At 37.3% G+C, this 24,575-nt stretch overlaps 1 protein-coding gene across 1 annotated transcript in view; it reads right to left on the reverse strand.

Annotated features, from left to right (window-relative positions):
• Nucleotides 1-4,510: 4,510 nt before the first annotated feature.
• IFT88 (intraflagellar transport 88) overlaps nt 4,511-24,575 on the reverse strand; it is a gene marked incomplete at its 3' end in the record, with an annotated part of 39,748 nt that continues 19,683 nt past the window's right edge. Inside the window, exons 15-23 of the mRNA XM_009701259.1 lie at nt 21,036-21,122; nt 20,175-20,361; nt 19,479-19,587; nt 18,198-18,348; nt 16,949-17,064; nt 14,036-14,088; nt 12,087-12,152; nt 10,166-10,272; nt 4,511-4,571 (exon numbers count right to left, since the gene is read on the reverse strand). Coding sequence (XP_009699561.1) covers nt 4,511-4,571; nt 10,166-10,272; nt 12,087-12,152; nt 14,036-14,088; nt 16,949-17,064; nt 18,198-18,348; nt 19,479-19,587; nt 20,175-20,361; nt 21,036-21,122 — 937 coding nt within the window. The remainder of the gene's footprint in view (nt 4,572-10,165; nt 10,273-12,086; nt 12,153-14,035; nt 14,089-16,948; nt 17,065-18,197; nt 18,349-19,478; nt 19,588-20,174; nt 20,362-21,035; nt 21,123-24,575) is intronic.

The raw sequence follows: 24,575 nt of genomic DNA on the forward strand, positions 1-24,575 counted from the left end.
ATATTTATTCAAAGCGCATAGTGGGCTAATGCTTTTAAAGACTACAGATGCTTCGCTAAATCCAGAATGTGTTTAAATGCAGCTCTGTGCATCTTTCATGTTTGGGATGAAGATGCCATCTTTGGAGAAGAGGGGGCTTTGGTTTGACCAAAAAGAGAGCGGTAAGGTCAGTGTAGCGGGCAGAATCCTACACTGTAACTGAGAGACAGCATGGGAAGCAGATGCAATGTTTAACTCCACTGCAGTTCATTTTGATTTAAAATTCTGTTAAATGAAAATTGTTTACAGTGTCAGTTCAGCTAACTCCTTAGGTGAGTTCAGATGCAGAAAACAGATTAAGATGTTTTCTTCACTCAGATATTTTCCCTGTCCATTTATTAAAAATATTCCCCACCCCCAGCCAATGCAACCATCCCACAACGATTTGTAATTAATGACACATCAACAGGCACACAAAGCCTGGAAAACCCAAGTGATCATGAAGTCCTGGCTGCAGGGTAACAAGAGAATCTCTTGCCTCTATCATAGTCAAGATGGGATGCTTAGAGTCCTAACATCTATAATGTGCTTCCATATATGAGGAGATCCCTACGGGCTGGTAAAGGGTGTTTGAATATGGGATGTTTGGGATGGACAAATCCATTTCTCCACTGGTATTGTCACACGTGAAATAAAAAACGGAAGACACCTAAATTATTCTCGCCTGGTTTCCTTTCCAAATTCATCTGAACAGGCTTAGGTAACAAGGAGAATGCAAAGTGCTCAGCCTTTCGTCTTCTGAATTCAACACTGCTTCTTTGGGCTCCTGTCCGAGACTGCACGGCTCCTCTCATCCAGCACAAAACTCCCCATTCAGAGAGCAGGGCAAATGCAGAGACCAAGTAAACACTGCTATGGTAATGTAGTCCTTAAAGTCACACTTTCCCTTATCTGTGCAAGGCCTCAGGCTATTGAACCGTACTCTTAGGGTAGTAAAAACCATAGTGTCCTAACTTCCAAATTCTGGATGTTACTGTCACATCTCTGAAAAACACAAAAAAGTGAGTATGAAAACAAGAAAGCATTAATGGAAAGGAAATCTTTGAGAACTGCCTAAACTCGGATGTACTGTTAGCTCCCTTCAGGGTTCTGTGAGTTTTGGTTTGGTTTTTGGGTTTGTTTTTGTCTTTTTTTTTCTTCTTTCTCCTTTTTTAAATTAAAAAGAAGATTTTTAAGAGAGTGTACCAATGTCATCTGCTTACAACATGAATCAAAAAGCTTTAAAATCATAAGCCTGATAATTGTGGGGAGAAGAACATTTCACTTTTTATAATATGACTGAACAAATGTGTTCAATTTTGGGTAGGCATTTTAGATTTAATGCTTATCCTTCTCAAGACAAGAGCAGACTTTAACTGACGCTGATACAGATGTCAGTTTTCTCGGTCTCCCTTTTTCCATTCTGTCTACCATCCAGGCACACACTAATCATATTCTTCAAATTATGCTTTGGTGCATCTCATGCACCTTCTGTTTTAATTTATGTTAGCAAAGTAGCAGGTGTCCTATGAAGTACAAACCCTACTGACTTAGTTCTCTTTCCTCTTAGCTTCCCCTTTAAAAGCAATTTTAGATCATATTTCCTAAAACAAGGAAGCTTGAATTGTTAATACTCCTAACAGAAACAGCTACATAGGGACAAAATACTTTGGGCGGCGGGGGGGGGAATCTGTTGAGAATGCCAGTAAGTATGGGGACACTAGGCCGGTAAGAGGAAAGAAATAAAACATGCATCATACCTCAAATATTTGGAATGCATACACACTTCGTTTAGCTAGTAAGTAATTTAGCTAGTAAGTACTAAACTAAGGAGGATTCCATGCTTCACTGGGTTCAGTAATGATGGCAAATCCCTCACACACTGTAGCAAAATGATCCCTTTTGGTCTTGGCAACACCACTGGAAAAGATTAATCTTAAAATTTAAACAAATGTTTCCTTTTTTTTTAATTTTGAAGCCATTATTTTATCGAAAGTGTGCTAAGATTCTGAAATAAAATAACCCGTGTTTATATTTCATGTGTGTCTTCACACAGCCCATGTACAGAAATTTATTAAACTGCAAAATACAGACTCCTAACCCAGGTGAGTAACGCCAAACACTGGACAAGATGTTTGGGGCTTCAGGTTTCTCTCAGTCATCCTCAGTAAAGGGCAGACAAACTACAACGTAGTCCTTAACATCTGTTGCTGTGAGCATGCAGTTTCTCCACTGCTAAGGTTTCCCAGAGCCAACATTACTAGTTAGAAAACCTACAATGCCTTTGACTCTTTCTAAAAATATAAAGTAGTACATCTCACCGCACCTTTTAATGAGGAATCCCAGCAGAAAGTTAACTCCAGGCTCAATACAAGACCTTCTTTGTACCTCTGCTTGTTTGCTAAGTCATTTCCAGAAAGCTTGGATCTTTGGCACTGAATTTGTATAACGGAGACTTCGCAAACATGCTCTTATACAGACTTGTTCCCAAATTCTGTTTTTTTCCATTCTTTCACGAATTTGACATAATATCTTGAGCAACAATCTAAGAATTATTGATAAGACAAATTCTAGGTCATTTCTGACCCTGCTTACTCTCTCATCCTCTTTATGTTAGCATCCTAGACGCCTGCATTTGCTCTTCTCTCGTTACTCTGGTTATGGGGGGAAAGAGTAATGCCTTGGAATTACTAGAGCTTGCAGTCAAAGTTCCTCATGTGTTCCTCCTCATGAAGAGGAGGGAAAGGGATTTTTTTATTTTATTTTTTAATTTTTATAAAAGGGTAACTTTCCATAGATACTTCTGTCTTTAAAAGAAGTATTGACAAACTGGTAGTTCGGAGATTAATGTTGTCTTAGCATCTTCCCAGCACTGATCATTATTTATAGCCTCTTTTGCTAAATTACTAACTTACTCTCTCCCGGTAACATACCCCTTCTTCACTAACGAGGGTAGGGATAATTACAAAATATAGCTGTGAGAAGAGAGACCCTTTGTGCCATTTGCCTGTATGCCTGATGCAATGTTTTGCACAGCTGTAAATACCCTTGCCTGCTACCAATGCTGCTCTTCATTTCTATTTATTATAAGCTGAAGTGGATCTCCACTTTGTGACAGAAACCGGGGACCGATGCTGTCTCACGCTCTCTGTTCCCCAAATAAGGAATTTCACCCCAAGAATTACTTTGGCCTGAGGCCCAGAACAGGTAAAATTCAATCATAGGTGAACAGTGGTTTTTCTACATATCAAGAAGTGATGTAAAAGCTTCTGTAGTGGAACTACTGAGCTGAAAAAGGAGTAAGACCTCTCTGAAGCATCCAACACTCATTCTTAACCCTTAGACAACCCAGGAGAGCAGTCTTCAGAAATGTAACAGCATTCTAAGGTCATCTTAAGATTACACTAGTAATTTCTGTAACTTTTCATGACCCTACAGAATTGGATAAATGTAGTGAAGCATCTGCTGTGTAGGTGGAGAAATAAAATTACCAAATAAGAACTAAAAATTCCATAAATCATTTCCCTGTAAAAGGAAGGGAAGAGAGGCAAGAATTTATAGGGGATATCTTTTTATGAGAGCCACCGATATTACGATAAACCAAAAGTAGAATACAAAGAAACCACTTCCTTTTTGGGTCAAAATCGGGATTTCCACCCACTCACACCCCCCTGCCCCCAGGCTAAAGTAGCCTGAAGTCTGCTGGTTTCCTTAGAGCATCAGCAGGGAACAGTTAAGTTTAACATTACTAACATTTCATGGATTTAATAATGGGAGGGAAAAATCACTAGCTCGGCAATATGCAGACTACCTAGTGCAGAAAAGACAAAGCCGGCCAGTTTCCAGACTTACGTTGCTAGAGTTTTACATTTCTGAAAGTCAGCATTGTCAGTCTACAGGCGCAGAGAGACTCAGTAGTCAGAGAGCAAGCTTTCCTCTATGGAAGACTCTAGTACTTCAGCCCTGCTATACTGGGAAAAGGGGAAGAAGGAGTATGGGTGTCTTCTCCTTATTACGGAGCTGGTTGCACAAAATAGCCTCTTGAATTTGTAACAAACGCCGACTGTAATAGGCTAGATGGTGGGCACAAAATTCCCTTTCCTCCTTGTTAAATAAAGACACAATGAATTCCTGTTTGTCATGGCTTACATGTTCTGTTTTGTTATAACAATGACTCTCTATAGTAAATATTCCAAAGTTAACGGGATAAAAATGTTCAAGTCTACAGTATTGAAAATAAGTAGAAATTTAGCTTTAGAAATACACGGAGATCTGTATATAAAGCACCAATCTTAGATCAAATCCATGCTGCTATACCGGTTGAGGTTTCACACAATGAGAAATACTGAAATTGTGAAATACTTGCACATTACTCAATGCATATTTCTGTGCATTTCAGAATGTAAGGAGGTTTTACAAACACTTTAAGAAAAACTATTTTCTTTAGGATCCTGACAAATCTGGTATTTAAGCAGAGGCATTAAGTACTTACCACCATTCGCATTTCCTTCTCTGTGGCTACGTGCACTGCCATCTCTGCCAGATTTAATGCGCTGGACAACAGTGAAAAAGGTTTGAAAAGAACGGAACAAAATCCCATTTAGTAATATACATTAGAGGTAATTATTGAAAACTCAACTTAGCTCATAAAACAGTAGAAGAACATTAAACTAGGCTTACTATACTGTAACTGATAAACCTTGTTTTTTCAACGCACAAAATTGTCCTTAAAATCAGTGTTAAACCCAACGTTTACATAAAACAAGAGTTCTATGAAATTCAAATGGAATATCTCAATAAATTATTTTTCTTCAGATAGAGTTTATACAAGGAACGTGCATAAAAATAGTTCAGACGCACTTTTGTTAAGTAAGGCTGAAAAAACAGTCAACATAGCCATCCTTGCATGAGTTCCAAGTAGCCTCTGTGTATTAACGTCTTGTAAATCCCACAAGCGTTTTATTATTGTCAAGATTCAAGCGGGGGGAAGTAGGGAAAGAAATATTCACTCCATAGATCTTAAATTTTGAATATCTGGCACAGCACTGTACTTTACAGCAAAATTTAATTTGCTGTTGAGTGGTAAATGCAAGATAAAGGTGAAGGTACATACTTTAAAAGCTGTGTTTAAAAAGTCAGCTCTCTTGTACTGAAGAAGGCACCATAAACATCTTCCAGCTGTGGTTTTTTTAGTGTTATTTGAAAAGTTTAAGAGTTTATCAAAGCAGTACCTCTGTATCACATGGCAGACTTGGCTTCTCCTGGCAAAATACCAAATTTCTCACGCATGTATCTTGTTAAATACAAGAAGGTACATCTCAGTGTGGGAGTTTTTGATGGGTAAGTATAAAAAACTTGGTATTTAAAACAATCAGCTGTTAATAGAGCAAGCTGTGCATCTTATTTCAAAATGTGAATTGAAGATCTGATTAAAACATAAGTCCACTACCTAACCATTTATTCGGGTCAATTACTGTAGCTTCTTCACTCATTTTTCACCAGAAAAATATCATGGAGTCTGGCAAAGTTGGAATGACACAGAAGAACTGAAAGAACTCTCAAGACTCATGTCAGCAGAAGAACCCTTAAATCAAAACTCACAGGAGTCAGACAGGAAAGCAGTGAGCCTAGCGTGAAACCAGGAATGGTCTTGGAGCGATCCAGTCTGGGACCAGAATTTCTCATACTTTTTATTTATTTTGGGAAATCCTCAAGTCTAAAATATGTTCTCTGAATTTTGGATTAAATATCCTATTCACGGTCCAGTGAAGTAGCACACATCAGTCCTTCAGGAAGCATGTTCAGACTCTCCAAATGTTGAATGACTGACAAGTCTGCCAGTGGAAGCTCAGCTTCTGTCTGCCAGAGGGAAATGGTCCCTATATGATAGTGCCCTCATGGCATTCACATACTAGCACTTCACTCCCAAAAATATTACAGCAGTACTACAGCTTAAGCATATGACTCGTTCCTGTGAAGTTCCAAGTGAGCAGTTTATAAGCCATCCCATCCTAACAGCAGACATTTAAAATAGGTCCAATGATTTCCACCCTAAATACGCCTATTTCTCTCCCATGACTGCAAAAGACATTCCAGATGATTAGTCCAGATGTAGACGCCTGAAGGTGAAGGCAGTAAGTCCCTAAGTCCCCCCCAAGGGTTTGCACCTATCATCACTGCTTCACACCACACCCAGCCAGTCCTTCATTTTCAGTCATTAAGCTTGCTTAACGGAAATAAATAGTAATGTGCACATACATCAGTGCCAAGAAGGTTCTGTGAACTTCTACGCTATTACCGGTCTTTTTTAGACTGAAACATGAAAACGGAAGATTAATGCAGTCAAAAAAAAAAAAAAAGAAAAGAAAAATTTCTGCAGGGAATGAACCCCACAGATGTTCCCAGATTCTTGGCTGGAAATATTTAACAACTTGTCCATATTTGAGAACTGAGTGAAATAAGTACTCCAGAATATTTATTTTGGTATAAACTCCATGTGGATATACTTATTCTGGAAAAACAATGCCAGAATAGCAAATTTTGATAAATTTCTACAGGACAACAAAGTCTGTCTGCAGGCTTTGAAATGCAGGTGTATTACACTAGCATTTATCTATTAGCTCTTTACTGGGTGCAATCAAGAAATCATGGGTCAGTTGGAAACTGGGAGCAGGAATTGAACAATATCTGGTATTGCTGACCGAAACCAGCATTCCTATTGGAATCTTAGGTGGTGAAATATTAAAATTTGGTAATTTTAGAACTTGAAAGTATAGCTTATAAATACATGCTCAAGGATGACAGAAGGAATTTCTTAGGACAAAAAAGGCCTAGTAATTTCCAAAGCCAGATGGTAGACATAAGACTAAAAAACCACACACACACAAACCAACCAAGCAAACAAAAAAAATCCCCAAACCCAAACCCAGGGCATGGGAACCCAGATGTAATACCAACAGCAAAAAGGAACTGCAGGGCTATTGTTTGTAAGACAGCACTGATGTTGAGATTCTGTCACAGAAGGACACTCAACTTCTAATACAGGACAGCAGCACACTAAATCGCAGTGTGTGCTGTAACATCCTTCTTTTCTTAAGAGTTTTTCGTCCTTTAAATCTACAATGGTGTGGATTTTTAAGAAAACGGGGTCAGTCCATTCCTAGGGGGGCAGAAAAAGTTGTTCCTTTCCTTGAGGAGACACTGAACTTGGGAGATTTCAGAATGCAGCAGACGAGAGAGCCCGAAGAGGGAGATGGGAGCATGTCCCTCCAGGACAAGGAGCTGCAAGAAGGAGCAGAAAGGATCAGGCTTCAGAGGTTCTGAAGAGAAGGTACCAGGAACCACAGGGGCAGAATTTTTCTGCCATTCCAAAACTCATTGAGCTTACTCAGGCTGGAAGCATGGGCCTACCTGCAGGGATGAAGCCGACAGAGCTGACTAGAGACCTGTTTTATTTCTAGTGGTGGTGGTGGTTTTAAGGGGGTGGGGGGCCTGGGTGTTGTTTTGTTTGGGGTTTGTTTGCTTTTATTAAACCTATTGCATTTCAGTTTTCTGTGTTTAAAAGAAAATTGGCTTAGTTTAAATGACAATAGAATCAGGCTTATTTGAATTTAAAAGCCTATCTTCTTTTCTGGGCAACACACCATAGGAAAATATTTAGGCAGATCTACCTTTGACTAATTAGAAGAGCCATCATAGATACCTTATTCTTCCCTCTCCTCCGCTCTGGTGAGACCTCCCTGCAGTACTGCCTTCAGCTCTGGGGTCCTCAGCACAAGAAGGACAGGGACCTGTTGGAGCGAGTCCAGAGGAGGCCATGAAGATGATCCGAGGGCTGGAGCACCTCTGCTGTGAGGACAGGCTGAGAGAGTTGGGGTTGTTCAGCCTGGAGAAGAGAAGGCTCCGGGCAGACCTTAGAGCAGCCTTTCAATACTTAAAGGGGGCTTTTAGGAAAGATGAGGAGAGACTTTTTACCAAGGCCTGTAGTGACAGGCCAAGGAGCAACAGTTTTAAACCGAAAGAGGGTAGACTTACATTGGATATAAGGAAAAAAAAATTTATGATGAGAGTGATGAGGTACTGGAAGAGGTTGGCCTGAGAAGCTGTGGATGCTCCATCCGTGGAATTGTTCGATGTCAGGTTGGATGGGGCTTTGAGCAACCTGGTCTGGTGGAAGCTGTCTCTGCCCTAGATGATCTTTAAAGGTCCCTTCCAACCCAAACCTTTCTATGATTCTGCTTTGCACGGTTAGTTTTGTGACAGTATAGAGTCACCAGACTCAAACCGGAATACGGAAATGTAATACACAGAGTGAGCTTTCCATGTCATGCTGAATTATGATCACTCCTAAAGTTTGAACAGTCTAAAACAACTATGCAATAACTTGTGCTACCATGCATCTGTACTGTCTTCCATCGATATCTCTGTCATCCAGGTACTATTCAATGAAGTCCCTCAACACAATGCAGTCAGAATGAATAAAACCCATAATTTGAACATGATTTCTGTGTTACTAAAATCTTAAATAACTTAGATGATTTAATATTTTAAATGTTTTACTGGTAGCTTCTTCCCCACCAGAAAGTACAGAAATACGTTCAGGAAAGCTTCTGCTTCCAACATGAAATAAGCACGACGAGATGTGACAATTTATTATTTTTTTTTACATATTCAAACATTAACTTTCCTAAAGGAAAAAAGTGTTTTCCTTAGAATCCTCAACATTTGCAGATCTATGGTACATAATTAACACCTTCAGCAGAAAAAATGCTGGAATTATATGCAAGAAGATAGATAACCTCTCCATCTCCAGAGACCCCTCTCTCTTACCAACTATAAAATAATCCAGTTTTAACTGGTTTCATCCATGAGCTTTCCTGAGTAAGGCACTGAGGGATTGGAAGTTATTGCAAAGAACTATGTATATCAATGACATTGAACTGATATTCCCTAGAAACTAAGCAAAGTCTGTTTAACACACTTCAGAGAGATCTCTTAATTATGAGTTTTGCAGAATAGGAACATTATATCTGGTCATCTGTTTCGCTTACTGATACCATTATGGAGAAGACATGGAGGAATATTAGTCCCACTACATTTGTGGACTGTTTGCTTTTGTCCATTTTTCCAAGTGCTTTAAATTTTACATTTAATGAAAATCCAAACCAATGTACTTCAACTAGCCCCCCAAAGTAAGGTTGTAGCATAAATTTTGGATCCTTTGATCAGTGTTTCCCTCAGTGAGTTTCATTTTTAAAATGTCCTAGTGTACATGTGCATACTCAGAGTCTCTAGAATTGAAGTAAAAGTGAAGTAACTAAGGATGCATTTACACATTATCTGACATCAAAGGGGAGCCAGTAAGCTCCAATAAGCCAGGAGCACAGTAAATTAGGCAAGACTTAATGTATCCTAATGCGACCATGTAGCTTTCAGGCAATTCACTGGATAGGAAGAGCAAGCTTGAACACTTGACAGCTCAACAGCACAGATGCTTTCCAAACAAGAAGCCGATTTTAATTTTAAAATCTTACTTTGTCACAGGAATAGAAAGAAAACAATGCAGGTGCATGCGCATACACACACACACTCACGCCTCTGAACAGAACACAAGTTATGGTCTCAGACCTTTCACAGCCTGTAGCTTTTCCATAGAAATTTTTTCAGTTTAAAAATTTGCACTAACATGAATACTTTACTTCTACCTATATAATCTGTCCATGCTGTAGCTTTGTATACAGCAAAAAGGAGTTCTACTACATGGACAAATTCTTAGGCTCCCCTTCTCTCCCTAGAGTTGCATTATCACGTGGCTCATAAATACACTTTATACAGTCTGGCAAATAAGTAGGAAAGACGGCATTCCAGAGACATTGAGTTATGTGGATGGCTCCAGCATTCCCATCACATCCACACAACCCATCTTTCACTAGCATTTAAAATCACAGAAAATCTGGTGCTCAAAAACCATTCAGATAGATAGAAGGCTGATCAGTAATTTAAAACTAAAACCCCCCAAAATGCAAAACACACGGCTCTCTAAACCAGGAAGTTAATACACGTTTTATCTTGAAGTACTGTAAATGCTATTTTAGCTTCATCTATCTACATAGTGATACTGTCTAATCACAGAAAGAAACAAGCTTACCTGCTCTCTTATTTCTTTTAATTTTTCCACTTTCTCAAGCTTTGTCATATATTCCTGGACTTCTTTCAGCCCCATATCTGTGCAGAGACGAACTAAAAATCGGAGGCCTAATTGAAAAGCAAAACATCATTAAAAGAAGGCTTGCAAGCAGGTCAAACTACAAGTGCACCCTAACAGAACTGGACATACAGAATGGCAAACAATCCAAATAACCACGAATCACCACAAGGTGATTCTAGTTCAGTATCACTATGCAAGTTGTGGTATTTTGCAAATAATTCAACATTTTCTGTGATGCAGTGTCTATATCCACGAACAATACAAATACCGTTTATATATGTGGAAGGCACAAGACATACCAACTCATCTGGCTCAGAACTCTTGACATTTGCAAAATATTTTGGAAACTGGAAAGCATAATAATGATACGAAGTTATTACCAAGAAGCCACTATCAATAGCATTTTGTTGAAAACAATTTTACAAATGTCAAGTGAATCAGAATGGTTTGGTTTTTTCTGTTGCTGTGGTTGATTTTTTAAAGATTAGTATTTATAGAAGTAAAAAATCCCAACAAACCAGAGAGTGCAGATCGACTGTAACTGTATGATGGAACAAAAAGAACCCCTAAAAACAGTCTCCTGAGACACTACACCAAACTCTGAAAACATCCTTGCTATTCCTATGTGTTTGTCAACATCCCCTGGAAAGAACTGCCTCTGAAGCAGAAACAAGCATGACACGATCCATTCCTCTCCTGACTGCTTTCACAAACATGTTATTTTCTTTTTGTGCTAAGTTAGTTTCCTGCTGGTTTAGGGAGCTGAACTTGTTCACCGAGGGACAGATAAGCATCAGAACCACCAGAAGGAAGATGTCTGGGAGCACAGGGCCAGGGAGGGATGAGTGAAGAACCATTGTTTCAGCAGCACAAAACTTATAAATCAGTCAAATTCTCTTGTCCAACTCCTGCCTCCATTTCATAATTGGTAGAAACTACATTCAGAAAAATATTAGCATTCTAAAAGGTTTACTAAATACTCTACCCCTCTGCAATATGTGTGTGACCAATACGAATATGACATTTTGCTTGTAACTTTGAGAAGCCATAGTACTGAATTGCTCTTGTACACCAGAACTGTATGATTCCTCCTTTAAATAGCAGTACGTTTGTTAAAGCACAATGATACAATTTTATATTAACACACAGAGAATGTTCTTCCCACACAGCATTTAAAAGCGTAGGCTTGTTGGTGACAGCCTTGTATTTTGGAATTAGCGAGGCACAGTGCGTGATGCAAGAGGATGTTTTCATAACCTGCGACAACCCCTATTTTCTACAGGGTGTTTTCATTTAGACTACAGGTATGACTGATTCTGCAAAATGCCTTACTCTTCAAAGCTATGTCTCCTGTAGTTTAGTTTGAAATTCTCTACAGATTTTCCAGAGACTGGTTGACCAACTACATTTAAAAACCCAGCAACAAAATCTCACCTGCTACATTCTTTTGGAAGGCCAGGCCTTACAGTTGGTAAAACCTAACAGTAAGATATTCTCCTATCTAGAAACTTACCGCAGGAGTTTCAACTAGCAGAGACTAGAAGTAAAAATACATATACTTTATGGTAAGAAAGATTAAATAAGTAACATAGTTATAAAATTTACGAAGTATGTATGAGAAAGAAGTCAACTAATCCACTACAGTTGGGTTTATTTTCCTATCTCTTCAGCATTACCCTAATATTTCTTAAATCACACTTTAGTGTTGTCACAGAAAACATGCAGCATTAGCATGAATAAAAATGTTAGTGCATGAAAATATTTTCATATAAAAAATACCTACATCATACGATTACTAACACACATGTTCAATGTAACATAGTTTCCTTTGATAGTTGTACCACTCAATGAAACAACTTACATTCAACATTCTCCGGGAATTTTCTGTGAATGACTTTGTATTTCTCTAGAGCTTTCTGGTAGTTACCTGCAAATGAAACAAACATCTCCTATCCACATATCCAAACATAAAAAAAGAATATCTGATAAGAAATTTATACAGTTTAACATCACTTCATCATTTTAGTTTGAGTACATGATTAATATTATAAGACCAAATTTGATAAAGCCAAACTTAACATTCTTTAATTACTGATAGTAAAAATTAGGAGCATCTGAAAACAGCCCAAATTACTCTGTAAATAACAGAATTAACGAAGAGGAGTTTCCTAACTTTTGCCCTTTTTTGACCTGCCCCTGGGACCTCACTGTTCTATGGCACTTCTACTAGACAAGCTGTATCAAACATACCAGGGCTTATCCGAGGCTGCAAATGTACGGATTGGCCAAACAGGAATGTGTAATACCTCAGCTCTGCCAGTCCTTCCTTCCGTCAGAACACTAATTGCGTGTCTCTCCTTTGCCCGGATCTGGTAGTGAAGTAACTATTCTTTAAGACTTTTCCCTTCAATTTTGGCTCAGCTTTATTGTTATGGAGAGGACTGACAGACCCTGCGAATCTAAATCCTCTTATCCATACAACAGCTGACGAAAAAGTTTGTTGAGATACCACTACTTTTATTTTCCTAGTGCGAGGTAGAGATCAAACTGACCTGCTGTATATTGACACAACAAGCTGGGAATTTTGCCAATGAACCATAAATTATCTAAAAAGCACCCAAAATCATTATGCTTCTTTGCCGGGAAAACAGTAAAGTCTGTCTAGTTTTGGGTGGTGCCAACTGTTCTTAATTCACTGATTTCCCTAGGTCTTGTTCCTTTTCTCACTGTCATATTAAATAACTGAGCAGAGTGAGAAAATGCACTTATTTATTACGGAAGTCTGTTCTGCAAAGTTCTAAAGAAGCATGAAGGAGACAAAGTGACAAAAGTGGGACAGTAAGAAAGAAGAGTATCATTTACATCATCCAGTGTCTTGAATGCATTTTAGGAGATGAAAAAACCCAGAAAGATTAGTCTCTTTCCATTTTGCTTAATGGTGTATTATATTCCCCAGTAGGAAAATACAGCACATTCAGACTGTCTTTTGTTTGTCTAATGCAAATACTATTTTAATATTGAAAAATTGTATCTGCTGTTGAAAAGGAATGGGAATTAAGCAACTTTAAAATCTAATTACTTATGGTAGATCAGATGGTAGTACAATTACATTAAAAAAACTTTCTATCAGATCATTTACGGTGTACTATCTTACTTTACTTATTTAACAGCACAAGGAGTGCTTCCTGCATAAGTCAGGGCAGGCACACTTCCTGGACTTAAAAGAAAAGAAAAGTAATGTTTTATTACATATACACAGAAAATTTGTAACAAAATAATATGCAACTGAATTTTCAAACAAACTCTAGGACCAGTATTCACATCGGGCAGAAAAGATCAAAGAGAAAAAAAAAATCAAAGCATCAATCAAAACAAAACAAATCACAGAATCACAGAATGGGTTGGGTTGGAAGGGACCTTAAAGCTTATCCAGCTCCAACCCCCCTGCCACAGGCAGGGGTACCTTTCACTTGACCAGACTGCTCAAAGCCCCATCCAACCTGGCCTTGAACACTTCCAGGGATGAGACATCCACAGCTTCTCTGGGCAACATGTTCCAGGGCCTCATCACCCTCATTGTAAAAAAATTTCTTCACTATGTCCAATGTAAGCCTACTCTCTTCCAGTTTAAAAACGTTGCCCTTGCCCTGTCACTAGAGGTGCTGGTAAAAGGTCTCTCTCCATCTTTCTTATAAGCCCCCTTCATATATTCTCCAAGCTTCTCTTCTCCAGGCTGAACAACCCCAACTAATTACAAAAAAAAAAAGGTAACAAATCTCCAACCAATTACAAAAAGGTTACAGAACTTACCACTTCTCCTGTAGCAACTGGCAACCATCAGCTGCCACTTCACTTGGGTCAGTCTGCATATAAATAAAATAAAATTATGCACACTGCCAAACAATGAATAAGCAAAATAATCTGCATAGCATTGGTAAAGACCTACTATTAAACTACTCTTAACATTTTTCACCTACCACATTGCCTTCCTAGGAAGAATTTAGCCTGCTCAGTTCACACACAGTTTACCCCCGCGTCACGCTCCTGCGTTCAGGCCTCGACGTCACTCATTTGTTGTCCTATGTCACAGTCTTCCTCCAGCTTGCCATTCAGTGCACCAGACACAATGAGTAGACCTGACATGTGAACCACTAATCTTTGTCCGAGGTACAGAACCACGCAATGAGGGAGAACCGTATTCTGAGGAAGCCCCACCAGCAGGCTCCCAAGCATGCCCAAGGGATCCCTGCCAGGAAGCACACTCCCCACTTACAGCTTCGAACTCTGGCGGCTCCTCTGTGTCACCACCTCGATGCCCTAGCTGCTACCTGTCCTTCTATTTTTAGCACATAATGGTGATAGATACGGTCAGAGAAAATGCTTCAGATGTTTGCGCATGTCCAACAAAACTGCTGGACTCTTTCCTCATTCTTATCAAGATAATGTGAAAATTAGGACATTTTCATGTCAACAGTGTAGGGATGCTCTATAAGCCAAAGCACTTTTCACATGTGGCTTACAATTCAACAGTAGCACATCCCAAAGGCGCTAACATTTTCAGAATAGTTTCGTACTTATTCTCTTTAGTGTTTCCCTCCAGTCACAGGACAGGCCATTTTTAACTCTAAATAATCTGTTTGCCTGGCAGTTGCCAAACAAGCTTATGAAAGACAGACACTTCACCTTTTTTAGTTTCAGCGGAATACGTCTCCTGCAAACAATAAAGGCAGCCAAGCAGACACCATAATAAAGTTTATTACGCATTCAGTATGAAAATTCTAGAGAGAATAAATTGCCAACAGCCAGCATTAGCTGCACAACTCCTTTTATTGATGATAGATTTGTGCATGCTGGTAAAATGTAAAATAATGAAAAACTGTTTCTCAATTCATTGTCTAACACGTTATCTCAGAATGCAATTTGAAATGTAATTATTGTGATTAAAACACTAAACAAAGTTAAACTGAAAAATGCTGGTCACCATTAAAATAAAGTTATCATTTTAAAATGTAACTTTATTCACAATTAGTAATAATTTATGACCCAACATTCATATTTATCAATTAGCATATCTAGACTCTATTTTTATACCAAATAAACACTGAAACACCTGTGTTCTGTTATCTGCTATTACCAATCTCATCCCACAGAGAAATAATTTCTCTGCATTACAGATAGATTACAATTACAAATAACAATGGAGAATTTCATATGCCAATTATTCATGAGTACTTTACAATCCACGTACTTCTTGTTTCATGCATGGACTGAGTGCAACATGAAGCACAAAATATTTAGATCTTTGCCAAAACAAGATTACGAAATAATTCTTTTTAGTTTCAGCTGTTTCTTTCCAAAGTTTCTAAGAAGGCTGTGAACGCCAGCAGATGAGATCTCATACCTTGACTAAAATACAATTTTTTAAGGTGGTCAGTATTTATACCTAAAAGAATACTGCCAAACCTGTGAACTGTGATTTCTGTGAACTGTTTCCTGTGTATTTTCATCTAATCTACATCTCTATTTCTTTATAATTATACCACAATTTGGGTGAAGTCTATGTTTTTCTATTTATTTTTGTTTCAATTTTTAATCCTTATTTAAACCTCAGTTTTTCTCTTCTATAATTAACATCTACCCTAACTCAAGCCCTTTCAAAACCAGAAATAGTATTTTTTACTGAAATTCTAACAACCTATTTGCAGTATAAACTTTCCTTGAATAATACTACACAAATTTTTGTTCACACGCTGTCTTATTCATGCATGTCATTCAGATTCACAGAACAAAAAGAATGTCAAGTTTTAGATCATCACAAGACAAGCAATAACTGAGTTTTGCTTAGTCTGATTTTTGATAGGTTTCCAAAAATACAAAATACAGAAATTCACACTTGTTAGAGTGAATTTTAGTTGCATGAATTTTAGTCGTCTATTAACACAAAGTTCTTCATGAACATACAGACAAATATTTGTTTGCACATAAAAAGACCATATGCCTGTCTTTTTAGAATTCTGTTCGAACTCTGGATTACAGATTTAAATTTGACCCAATTTTTGTTTAACCATTTGTCTGGTAAGCTCCCTTTCTGATCTAAAATAAAATATATGGCCTATATACTTTAAGTGCATCATATTCTGCTAAAGGACAATTTCAGCAATTAAGTTGCTAAACTGAACTCAATATATTTCAAATATCTCTTATCAGGATCAATTTGATCTGTCAATATATTTTCACTGACCACTGGTAATTCTGCACTGCACATTTTTGCTTACTTCTATACCTTATTTTTAATAGCCTTTTTATGGAAGTAGAAGTTACGTGAAAAGTGGAAATGCAGCAAGAACTGCTAAAAGATGTATTTATTGAAAAGATCAAATAGTTACCACATATAAAGACATAGAGAAGGAGGTCTCGGTAGCTGAGAAGACCTGTTCCCCACTTCAGAGCTGTGTTTAATAGCAGAGGATGAGAAAAGAGATTCTAATACCTAATACTATCTTGGGCTCAAGGGAGGATCTTACTTGGTATTGAAATTGCACAATAAGAGCAAAAACACATTGTAAATTAACAGCATTTGAGAAAATTAAATAATATCCCTAATATTCTTAACACTGGTATTTGCTTACAATATTAAAGTTATCCAACTGATTTATCTCTAGGTACACTTATGGATCTCTAATCACAAAATATTTGAGTAGGCATAAAATAATAATTACTTACAGGATAAGTGCTGCTCTTTCAAAGTACTCAATGGCTTTTTCCCAAAACCGGCTGTCAATGTAATAGGCTCCAAGCCATTCAATGACCTCAATGTTTGAAGGGAAATACCGGTATGACTGACAAAATAGGAAAGGTGAAAGAAACACAATTTTAGTGATAAACAACATCTTTATGTTACTTCTGGAATGTCTTACTCAAGTGTTTAATTCTCCAGATGCCAAAAACATGTAATATGTGAATGGAAGTAGTGTGCTAAACTAAGTAATCCTGAAAAAAAGTATGGCAAGTTTTCTAATTACAGAATGCTTTTCAGAAGTTACCCAAGATGAGTCTGTCACATTTTCCATCTAGCCTTATTTGAACTATTATTTTAAATTGTTTGCAACAGCAAAAACGTTTACTTAGATCATGTCTACGTGTAAGTTACCTAAAACATTAAACAATGCTAACTAATATGTGTACAATTCCACACGCAAATCAGTCTGCTGGAAAACTCACCTAAAAGCATTCTTTTCTATGAAATACATATGTATGTAAATAACATTTTTGGCTTTTTAGAAATTCCCACCGAAATAGGCAGCAAATTTCTCATCAAGCGCAACTCCACCAGTATTCAGTTGCAAGACAGCCTTTGGTCATCCTCACTTCACACAAATAAAAAGAACTCTCAGATTGCAGCAAAGCAACTCCCTGTATTAGTCCTGTTTCTAAAACAGAAGAATCTCTACAAGCTTCAGACAGTGCTATAGCTGGTTTGAAATGAGAGAGGATGCCTATCTGTAGGCAACTGTGTATACATGATGTGTAGCAATACCATTAAAATATATATGTAAACTTACATACATAAACACATTATATGTATCTAGCCATATCCATTATACAGATACAGCTTTCAATCAACACAGTCATGTTACACACCTTTAAAATTACATTTATTGTATCAATTTTTTATTTCATCTCAGATTATATTTTAAATTAAAATTGTTACGGGTCAATGTAAACAACAACCATATGAAATGGAAGTCTGAGGTCAAATACCATGTGGAAACACAGGTTGTGTTTCCTAAGGATCCCACAATAAAAGTTAGATTTTGTCAACTCTCTCTTCCCTCAAAATATTTTTACTTTTTTTTGCATGGCATTTAAAAAAGTTTAAATGAATCAATTGTTAATTTGATATAGGAGCCTATAGCAAAATTTTCTTTAATTGATGACAAAGTGTCTTGGAAAAGCAATAAGGAGCAAGTACCTCAGAGTAATAATGCAAAGCTTGGGATTTATCACCTTCATTATCATATAATTTCCCTAGCTTTGAAAGTACATGTGGATCAGTTGGTACTACACTGATCAACTTCAGGAGCCACTCTATGGCTTGACGGGGATCTTCCATGATCTCGTATCTGAGTTTTCTTCAGTCAAGGACTGATGCCGAGGATATTTTGATTTACTCAGCATTCCAACTACTTTACATCATGTAATCCATATGCTCGACAGAGACACCAGTCACTGTAATGTGGAGATACATTGGCTTCCCCCCCTACCTTGTTTTCATAATTTCATTTGTATCAGAAGGTATTTTTGTTATGCTGACGAAATAAATGTTCAGAGGCTTTGGCTGCTCTTTCACCTTAAAAACACAGAACTTTGGGCTTGGTTCTCCTCTCTGTCACTACTTTTACTGACTTCCTCATTCATAAGAATGAGCGGTGAGAACCAGGCAATTGATTTGTAGCATTTACAACTTTGTTAGTTTTTTGTAATAGGTCATTTTGTCCTAAAGTAAATGATAAGGTAAAACTGCTATCCTCAAGAACAGACTTCAGCCTGCAGTGAGATTTTCTGCTCTAAGAAGCACAGCACAGAGAACGTACGGTTCTGGTGCGGAGAACAGCAGCGGCTTTAGCTGTAATTAGGCCTGCAGCGTGCTCTCCCCTCCTCAGTCATCCCCGATCGGCACAACGGCTCAGACCTCTGCAGCAATGCGAGCAGGAGCTACTGCCCAACGTGGTTTTTCAGTTTTTGCTGCACCCTACCCTTCATGGAAAAAAGCTTGTATTACTGGTAGAAAGCAGTTTTACATAGCAGTGGAGCAGAGCAATTCTCCCTCAGATGGGAATTGGGAGTTGTAGGGCCATTTATGCTTTTGTAAAGGGGCTATGCAAGGAATAGACATCACAACCCCTTCGTATTTTTGGAGGTTACTTACTTTACTGACCAAAATATATTTTTATTACCTTCACTGTTCTTAGAAGTGTAGTACAGCAACTGGAATCTGGTCTGCCCTGGGGAGGATTTTATTATGGTTTGCACATCCTCAGAAGCATTGTTAAAGACATTCATAGTGTAGAGTATCACTGGTGATGTGCAAAGTCAATTCCTCCCCTCCTCAGCTTTTCAATCTGTTGGGCTTTTGCAGTGCTGGGAGACAATTATGTTCCTACATATACACTGACTAATGTAGAAATGCATATTTCAGATTAAATGAGTTTATTAAAACCACCATCCCTTATCATAATCCAGAAAAAGATACATGTTTGCTATCTGGTAAAAGACTTCAGCACTATTTTGAAGGATTGCATGGAGTTTCAGAAAACAATCCAAAGCTTCATTTGTTCTGTTTAACTTCTTGTATGTTAAACCTAAAAAATAAAAGTTACAGTATTAATGCAATGAGAAAAAGATTACTTCAGCACATTAACTGATAGAATAACCAAGAAAAATGAAACAGGAACATGGTACTCAGAGGCAGTATAACTGCCTTGACATTGATAGATTCTATTTGTGAGAGCCATGCTTCTAATTCTTACCAGCTAGTATGACTTACCGAACTGATAGACACAAGGAACATGAACCTAATCAAAGACCAAGGACATACATAATCTCACTTTTTGAACACGATGAATGAGGGAAGGGAGGGCTTTTAGAGGGGAATGACTCTGATGGTTTAATAATGCTACAACTGGTATATTTTTAGTAGGTAGTAGAAATTTTTATCTTCAAAGTGACTTAATCATCTGCAATTACTAGCTGATGTTGTGAACGCTGGTAGTTTTTTGCAGAACAGATAGGAAGTACAAATTAATACCATGCTATAAGATAAATTACTGAATAAAGTAATAATAATTAGTATATATTTCTAGACAAGAAAACTTTGAAAGCCATATTCCCAGAAATACTAGTGTTACCTTTAAACAAAAGCTAAACCACAAAAGCACCTTTGGCTTACCAAGATTATGAAGTGCTTCAGTGCATGAGGAATCGTTCCTGAGAGCTTCCTTAAAAAACTCAGCTGCTTTTTCATAGTCTCCATTTGCAAAAACAGTATTTCCTTTGTTAGTTAGAGCTGCTGGATTGTACCTATCAGAATTTACAGCTAAATCTGCATACTTAGTTGCTTGTGCCAATTCATTCTCCTACATGAACAAAACAAACATTGTATTAGTCATCTGTTAGTCAATTTTCTTGCAGCTGTGGCTTCTTACAGTTAATATAATGCAATTTCAAAAGACTGAGGATGAAAAAAAAAAAACCCAATATGTTCTTCAGTCCTAAAATATTCCTTATGTATTTGCACAAGGCAGATCATCTTTTTCAAGTTTCAGGGAACTTAACACTTGAGATGTGTTTTGCCACTCTGTCTCATTCAGTCTGGAAGTTTTCTTTGTTGTACCAAAGTAGTATTTCTTTAAAAAAAAAAAACAAACCAAAAATAAATCCCCATACCCTACAGACTTCATACACAAACACACCTGCCTAAGCTATGTACTTCACATGTTCCTGAAGTTCAGCCAGGGTCTTCACGACCTGTGTTTTAAATGCAGCTGCTGAGCTCCTGCACAAATCCCACTGCAGGCATACTTCTGTGGCCTGCGGCTCAAGCTCACTCTTCCTCCCAGCAACAGGATACAAAGGACATGCTCCAAACTTCAACTACACCCAAGAACTGCTCTTCCAGGGTAACCCCTCTAATTTGCAGTTTCTTGTTGTTTGCAGAGGTTATTACACAGACACAAAAATTGCTCCAAAGACAAAGAAGGTGCTACATGAACTGCGGTTCTTAACTGATTTTGTTGACGCAAACACTTACCAGATAATAAAGGGCCGAAAGGTTTGTTGCAGCTGCACTCTTTACTCTGCTATCGGTTTTTTCCAACGTTTTTAAAGTCTCCAGTGCCTAGAAGTAATTTGGAAACAACTTACTCCCCACTGAAGCAAACTTACACTAAAATGCTTTCAGAAAGCACTGATAAACTTCAGAGGAATAAACAGCTAAAATTATCAACTCGTGCTCACATACATGATAATTACTAGAGCTTGTAACACGCTTGTAAGCATGTACGCACAGACATATCTATATGATACATAATACTAATCTTGGTCACAAAAAGTCAATAGTATTGGCTATTCATTGCTTCATCAAAATTTAGATTAGATATGGCTGCCTTGAAATACACAGATATCTGACAATTCTATACATATAAAACACAAGTTTATATTATTTGCTTTTAATCTAGTGAACTAGTTAAAATTCTCACACCTATTTTTCCAGTTAAGTGAACACAAAAGGATGGACATTAAAACACTTATTAAAAAGCCACAAAATATACATGCTATAATAAAAAAATGTGCAAGATGGCGTAGGATTGGATTTCAACTTGCAGTTGTTTTGTGTAGTAAGAAGATGATACCGTCTAAGTTTAGGAAGTACTCTAATGTGAAGACTGAGACCAGAAGATTTATTTTTTTTTTTAATTTCTACATGAAAACTAAATTTCACAAAGTTCAAAATAAGGAAGTTTATGGACAAAAAGTAAACAAATTTACAGCTAATAAATCAATGAAACTTTGAAATAAAAGGCAGCTTTTTTTTTTCCACTGACGTGATAACATTTATAACTGCAGACTAAATTATTAAGAAAATCTGGCTTCTTTACACTAAGTATTTATATTAGCTCCACAAACTGTTAGAGTATCACAGCGAGCCCAGTTCCATCATCTATTACAACACAGATGTGGCAACCTCAATTTAGCCGTCAACATTAGGAATTCAAAAGTTTCCTTCTTCCTTTACATGAAACCTATAAGCTGCTGTTTACATAGCAAAGTGAATGCATGATACTGTATGTGGAATGCCAAAACAAACATAAAGGAAACAAGTTTTAATTGCCTGTCATACATACTGTTTTTACAGTTACTTTACACAAAAAACCATGACTGTACTAATGATGTGTAAAATGACAAAGTATATATAGCTAGATGTAGTTCATTTAGTCAACGACATTCCACCAAAGAATTATGAACTACTGAAGATCATAATATTCTTTTAATAGAAAATTCTCTAAAGAAATACACCAATTTCAACCAAGAAAGGCATTTCAAAAGTTAGGCTCTAGATTTTGTGGTCTCTGAAATGTAAGACTTCAACTATGATAATTATAAACTCTTATACATATTTGTGGCTTTCTCCAAAAAAAGAAATGGTCCCAAATATTTACAGATGTAACACTACTACATCTGAGGTACTCTATGCTTAAGTAAAGACTTGCTTCTCCATGGAATTAATTTTTAGTGAACTTAGAGCTAATGGTTCAAAGTCACTTTCTGAAAAGCCATTTCCCATTGTAGGCGATTTGTTTACCTTTGCTTTTACTGCTAAATGGCACCTTTGACAATAAAGATTAGAGTGGAAGTAATCTCTTCTTCATATATAATGAAAAGTTCATATGACTCTGAACTCCATTCACTTACTGGTAAATTATCTTGCAGGTCTTTCGAACCGTTTCACCAATTACAAGTCCTAGGATAAAAATCCATAGCAATACTCCTTTTGCCCTTGCCAAGTAGAAATGCTCTCACTGTATTATCAGCTAGATGTATATATTTCTAAATAACTTCTAACTTTTAATCCCTACAATAATGATTACTTAGATTCAACAATCAAAACACTAGATTGTCCAAATTATTCTTTGTGACATGTTCCCAATGTACCTAAATTATTTGCTTACAGAAGTTAAACTTTAAAGCGGCTTGCCTGACCCAAGCAGGGTCTGACAAAGATGTTAAGGAGTTGCATGGCTAACCTGAAGAATTTTGTTTCTAAATTCATTTTCAAAGTTTTTATTTTAAATTAAGAAAACATTCAAAATATCTAATACACGAAACACCTTATTAATAAAATACAATCTAGACATATTATGGTAGTTTCCACCCTGAGGGTTTTTTTCTTGTGTTTGGTTTTTTGTGGGTTTTTGTTTGTTTGTTTTTTCCAGGACTGTTTTAAAATAACCCATTCATTATGATGAGCACATAGTTAAGCACATTATAGTTACAGCAGAAATCTTTCAGTTCTTTTTTTTTTTTGAAACACAGTGAAACTTTCAGCCTTCAAACTGAATATTTCAAAAAGTTTCCATTCTTGTTCTTCAGCCAAAGGTGTGTTGAGCAGGTGGTGAGTTAGTATGTACATGAGCAACAGACAGACAGGATGAATATAAGCGGCAGCTGCAGTTTTATTAGAACAAAAAAAATCTCTTTGCCATCACCACTCTGCAGTCTCACTATTAAGTAGCTCCAGTGCAGGTTAAAAGGCTTCTGTCACATAATCAAAATAAAAAAGAGCATCTTCTCCACTTACTCCTAACACTCTTCCCTCTCCCTCCATTGGAGTACTCCACAGAAACATCACTATGAACTTCTGTATCTCATTTTACCTCTGAGAATGGATTTTTTTTTTTAACCTATACTGGAAATCACAAAAAATTACCATCAAAATAGTAAATTCTTGAGATCATATGACTGTTTACCTACCTGTAACACTCTCACCCTTCAAAAGCTCTCACCAATAAAGCTACTAGATTTGCTCCAAATTTTCCAAACTCTCAAACTGCTTCCTGATACCACTCAGGCATGCAGTATAATTAAAGGGTAACTCTCTTGCTGCATCTACAGCGAAGGAGAAGAGGACAGAACAGACAGGAGGAGCAAGAGCTGCTCAGAAAGCCAGAAGAGTTTAAATATGAAAAAGAACAGTGGGCTAAAGTTAAGCCTGTGGCCCTGTGTGCATCCCCCCCAAGCTATGGGAAGGTGAAGGATCTTAGAAGATGACAGAGGTATTCAGCTTCAGCTGTAATTTTGCTGTATATGATCTCTCATACTTCTTGCCACTTGTGCAAACCCAGGGGTTGCTATATTCCTTCCCATTTATTCAGCATTCCTACCACTGAATGCACTGAACAGCGCATGTTAGAAGGAAATTGAGCAAATTCTGTCAGATATCTGAGCTTCTTTTTGTTCAGATGAAGCTGTTTTCCAACTGCTCAGATTTCAAACCAAGCCTTTTTCCACAGGCAAAGATCACATGACAATTTTGACAAAAACTTGGTATTATAAATTGTCCCACAACCTATTAAAAAATTGATTAAGAGCAAAAAAATGCATTTGTCTCAAAATGAAACATAAGAAAGCTGCACATTCACTTCAATAATAACAAAAACTTAAAGTGTAGTAAGTTGTGGTATCAATTTATACACTTACATTGGCAATTTATATGCACAGGAAAGGAAAGCTACAGTTAACAGCCTGCCGTACTTATTAGCAAGAGATTGGTGATGATTTTTAACATGAAGGC

Source organism: Cariama cristata, unplaced genomic scaffold (genome assembly GCF_000690535.1).
Source record: "Cariama cristata isolate BGI_N322 unplaced genomic scaffold, ASM69053v1 scaffold17365, whole genome shotgun sequence".
In the NCBI taxonomy this organism is placed as follows: Eukaryota; Metazoa; Chordata; class Aves; order Cariamiformes; family Cariamidae; genus Cariama; species Cariama cristata.